Source organism: Orycteropus afer, unplaced genomic scaffold (genome assembly GCF_000298275.1).
Source record: "Orycteropus afer afer isolate SDZICR_OR568_19922 unplaced genomic scaffold, OryAfe1.0 scaffold00020, whole genome shotgun sequence".
Classification (NCBI taxonomy): Eukaryota; Metazoa; Chordata; class Mammalia; order Tubulidentata; family Orycteropodidae; genus Orycteropus; species Orycteropus afer.
In genome coordinates this window covers 6438592-6443515 of record NW_006921607.1, presented here as the reverse complement: position 1 = coordinate 6443515, position 4924 = coordinate 6438592, and the positions used below count along the sequence as shown (strand labels likewise).

General features: G+C 52.8%; 1 protein-coding gene across 1 annotated transcript in view; it reads right to left on the bottom strand.

The window, feature by feature from the left end:
- HM13 (histocompatibility minor 13) overlaps positions 1-4924 on the bottom strand; it is a 46639-nt gene that overhangs the window by 26579 nt on the left and 15136 nt on the right. Inside the window, exon 3 of the mRNA XM_007934520.2 lies at positions 1542-1624. Within this exon, the coding sequence (XP_007932711.1) occupies positions 1542-1624 (83 nt within the window). The remainder of the gene's footprint in view (positions 1-1541; positions 1625-4924) is intronic.

The window sequence follows — 4924 nt, the reverse complement described above, 5'->3', positions numbered from 1 at the left end:
GCCATGATCCGGCCCAACTGCAAGTCACTTAGGTTCTCCAGGCCCTCCAGCTGACCTGACCCTGCCAGCCCCTCCGAGGAAGGACTCTGAGTACCTTCATTTTATAGCTGAGAACCTGATGCTCAGAGAGCATAACTCACAGGATTAGAGCTAACAGCCAGGTCTCAAGGCCAGGGTCGCGACTCCACATCACCCTGGCAGCGTACCTATGGGAAGGAGGCTTTCAACACCTCTGTGAGCAGATCTTTCTCTCTAACCTTCCCTTCATCGGCTCTGGGAGGATCTCGACTGCGCTTTCAATGTGTGCAACGGCCCTTCCAGTGTTTGGCTTGGCCTCTCCCTCCTCTGCACCCCTTCTAGGTTTCCTACCCTTCAAAGCTGAGGTCAAGTGGCGTTCTCTCTCCCTGGCCTTCCCTGCTCTGCTGGCTAACTTATGGACTATGAGTGGTTCTCAGCCTGAGGTGCTACCACCTCCAGGGGTCAGACTGAAACGCATCAGAACCTTTTTGTAGTTGAAGCTGGCAGTAGGGGTAGGGGCACAACTGCCATTTGGTCAGCAGGGCTAGGGATGCCAAATGTCTTGCTTGGGACAGTCCTGTGCAATGGAGGACTGACCTGTTCCAAACGCCAGCAGCAGCACCCCTCCCGTCCTCGAGGGAAACTGGCCTAGACAGCTCATCCCCACTGAGCCAACTGGTTTTATGAGTGTAGCAGTGGGAAGAGCATGAGCTTTGGGGCCTTCCAGTCCTAAGTTCAAATCCTGGTTCTGCTGCTTACTGGCTATTTGATTCTAGCAAATTTCTTAACCTCTATGAGCTTCAGTTTCCCTGACTATAGTGCAGGATTAAAAGCAAAGGCTGACCTTACAGGGATATCTGGCAGATTAACATGGATAATAATAATATTGACAATAATGACGACGCATCTTAAGTACCACATCCTGCCAGATCCTATGCGATGAGCTTTCCACACGCCCCTGTGAGGAAGTTACTATTATTTCCCTTCACATTTGGGTGAGGAAATGGAGGCCAGAGTGATTAAGTAACTTTCCCATGTTAACAGGGCTGTTAAGTGGCAGAGTCTGGATTCACAGCCAGGTAGTCAAATTCCAGAGCCCACACTCTTAACTTCTCACAGCCTGCTTCTCAATCTTCAGGGAGACCATGCATGAAGAGCCCAGCCAGGGCTTAGTGCCCAGCAGGCAATGGTTCCTGGTCGGGGGCACTGGCTTTGCTCACTTCAGTACCTACAACAACGAACATGGTCTCTTCTGTTCACAAGTAACTTCCTTGACAACTGTGGAGGTGGGAAACACCCACTGGACACTCTCATCATTCCTTGTCAGGAAACTGTGGCCCAGAGAGGTTACAGTCCTTGTCCTAGGTCACCCAGTGTGACACTAGGGGAAAAGATGCCCTTGGGTTTTACAGCCAGGATTCAAACCTGGCTCTGACTGATGCCAAAGGTCATGTTCTCATCCAAGACCCTGTACTGGCTCCTGAGAAAGCTGCTTCAAATGCTGCAGAGAGATGCCTTCTGACCTGATGGTGTGGGACAGGGCCAGGATCCCCAGCACGAAGAAATACATGGACAGCAAGAGGTTGATGTACTCCTGGGAGAATATCTGAGGCAGAAATACAAAGAGAAACAGGAAGTCAGGGGTGATGGCGGCTGGGAGGAAACCAGAGTTTCCACTTCTCTTCTGGAGGTGGTCACAACCGTCTGGAGTTGGGGGACGGTGTCAGGAAGAATCTCAGATGGCATTGGGGGCCTTCTGGTTTTTGTGGCTGTGGGAAAAAAGGAAGTGGACCAAGCTCCCAGATGCACCTCTCAAAGGAGTCTGCAGGGGTTCGCTTGGTGGCTCGACATCTGGAGACAGCCAACTCGATGGCTATGCCCGTATGTGGACATTGCAGGTGCGGGGCTGGACTGAAGCCCACTGTCCCAAGAGAACTGTCTGAACCTCAGAAAACCCATTCTTCCAAGTTTCCTTCTCCCTGTTCAAAAAATTCGAGTCCCCCTCCAGAGTGGCCACTGCGACGCTGAGAATGCTAGTTATAAGGTGCCTATGTGTCTCGCTCTATTCCCACATCACGCTCTCCTGGGCGACTGCTCCCAGGGTGAGGGTGGACGCTATGGCAGGAGGCCTGCTCTTGGTCTTCAGTCATTATTAGGTGAAACTGAGAAACGTTCTCTTCCACATTGCTCCAAGCACATGGTCACATGTTCATGCTGGTCTCTGGGGAAGGCCGTGCCACATCACTCAAGTTTGCTGCACTGCCCCCTGAATTTGTCGTTGGGATGGTCTCTGAGAGGGAATAACATGCTGTGTAATGGGTGGGGACACCAGTCACTCTCAAGTGGGCTGTTATGGAACTTGTTTAATACTTGTCTGATCACAGTGCTCCCTGTGTAAAGTCTCTCAACAGCTTCCCTCTGCTGCTCTCCTAACTGAAGGCCCACATCCATGCCTTGGCCCCTCAGGACCTCACACTGGCCTCGGCTCACACCACACTTGCTCCTGCTCTCTGGGACACAGCCCCGTGGGCCTTTTGGCAGTGCCTTGTGCCACCTTCCTTCCCAAGGGCGGCCTGGGCACACGCTCTTCCGCTGTCTGGGATGTTCTCCTCTCTGCTCTGTTCACTGGGGCCAGGCCATTCACCCTCCAGCTCTCAGCTCAGAGAAACGTCTCTTGACATGACACTCCCTCATTAATTCAGCCCTTATTTACTGACTGCCTGCTAGCTGCCAGGCACCACGCTTAACACTAGGGATCAGGGAATAAAACAAGGGCTTGCCTTCATGGGGTTCATGGGCCACTGAAGGGACAGACGCTCAGAAGAAATAAACATGCCATACCGCCAGGGGGAGATGGGTGCTAAGGAGAAAAGCAAAGCAGGCCAAGGAGACGGGGAGAAGGGGGAGTACTGCGTCAACAGGTGATCAGGGAGTCTCCCGAGAGGACACTGGAGGAGAACTCTAATGAAGTAAGGGAGGGGGCCATGTGGATATTCAGGGGAAGAGCATTTGAAGGAGAGGGAAGACCAAGTGCCAAGGTCCTGAGGTGGGTGTGCTTTTACATGTTCAGTAACAGTGAGGCCTTCGAACCTGGAACTGAGGGAGTGAGGGGAGAGTGCCGGGAGACAAGGCTGGGGAGGTGAGAGGGAGCCCGCCCCTGCAGGCCGGTTTCCGTCTGGGTGAGACGGGTACCTGTTTAGGGGCTGAGGCAGGGCTATGAAGGCCTCTGCTGGCCTGACAAGAGCCCTCTGCAGCTGTGCAGAAGTCAGACTCCACCAGGGCAGGGTGGAAGCAGAGAGCCTGGTGCAGAGGACACAGCAGAGGGAAGAAGTACCCCAGGCTGGAAGAAGGTGGGGAAGTGATACGCAGCGGTTGGAGTCCATGTCTGTTCTGGACGTGGAGGTGGAGGTGTACTGAGGGGCTCCGTGGCAGGGCTGAAGGAAGAGCTGGGAGAAGGATGACTCCGGGCTTGCTGGCTGAGCGGCCAGGTGGACGGCGTGTTGTTGTCTGAGACGGCTGACTTGGGTAGAACAGGATTCACCCGAGTGGTTCTTCTGTGAAGTTTTCCTGGACCTTTGGACCTTGTCTGCACAGCACTGCTTAGAACTGTAACTTCCCACTTATCTGTGTGACTCTTTGGCGTCTGTCTCCATAATGGGATGAGACACACTGAGAAGCAGGATGAGCCACCTGCTCTTCTCACTACGCTGTCCCCAGCTCCCAGCACAGGGCCTGGCACCTAGCGTCACTCACTGAATATTTGCAGAGTAACCGAATGAACACATCAGTGGCCTACAACATGAATGTTACAAGAAAAGGGGCCGCGGACCTGTTCCACAGGCAGATGACCCTTTCATACTGTCTTTCTACGTGGGCCCTTGGGAGAAATTCCCCCTGGCCACACCGCTTCTGGTTGTTTTGACTGTGGACGATGAGAACTGGGCATCAAGCCTCACTTTCCTTTTCGCTCTGGCCGCTGGGAAGTCAGACCACGCCCACGGCCACCACCGGCAAGAGCGCAGGTTTTCAGAGCATGAGGTCTGGGTACCGTCCTCACCCAAAGCTTTTTTTTCCTCCCAATTCTATTTTAATTTTGTCCTCCACCACAATTTCTTCCTGTATTTGCTTTTCTTGTACTGTCAGATTTACTTTTTATAAGCTGCCTCAAAGTGAGCAGCTTTAAACGAGGTGGGGTAAAGCAAATGCTAGGATTTTGAGGAACGTCATGAACTCCAGTGCCCCAGTTAGAAGGGCAGGAGGGGGCTGAGTGAGAGCCACCGTGGTGAGCCCCCTTCCTATTCAACCACCCAACCAGCGGTCGGTCTGGGGTCCAGGAGGAGCCTGGTGGCTGTGTTGTCCAGGCAGCTAGCTGTCCTTCAGAATCTCTGCATGGACACCCCTGAGGCACAGATGGAGGCACACCCTGCCCTGCTGGCATAAGGGAGCCTGGGGCCTGGGACTTTGCTCCGAAGAGCTGAGAGGAGGCCCTCTGGAGAGGAGGACAGACTGGGCAACAGGTATCTAGTGCCTTAAATAAAAACATTCACACCCTTTGCCACCAGAAATTCTTTTTTGAGGGACTCTAGCCTAAGGAAAGAATCCTGGACACATTTTTATGGTAGAAGGTCTTGTGCCAAGGGACTGGGTGTGTATTCCTGGCACTTAGCATGGTAGAGAAATAGCTGCCTCAAGTTGAGTCAGGACAACGGACTAAATGTACAACAGAGCATCTGAGGTATTTCAAGAGTCCAGGGAAGGGAAAAGGAAGCAGGGAATGCACAGCACAGTTGTAATTATGGAAACCAGACACTTCCTCACACACACAGATGCACTAACACCATGTATTTTACAGGAAGACACACATAACTAAGGACGTAAATCAAGTTCATGAGAGCAGGTGCCTTGG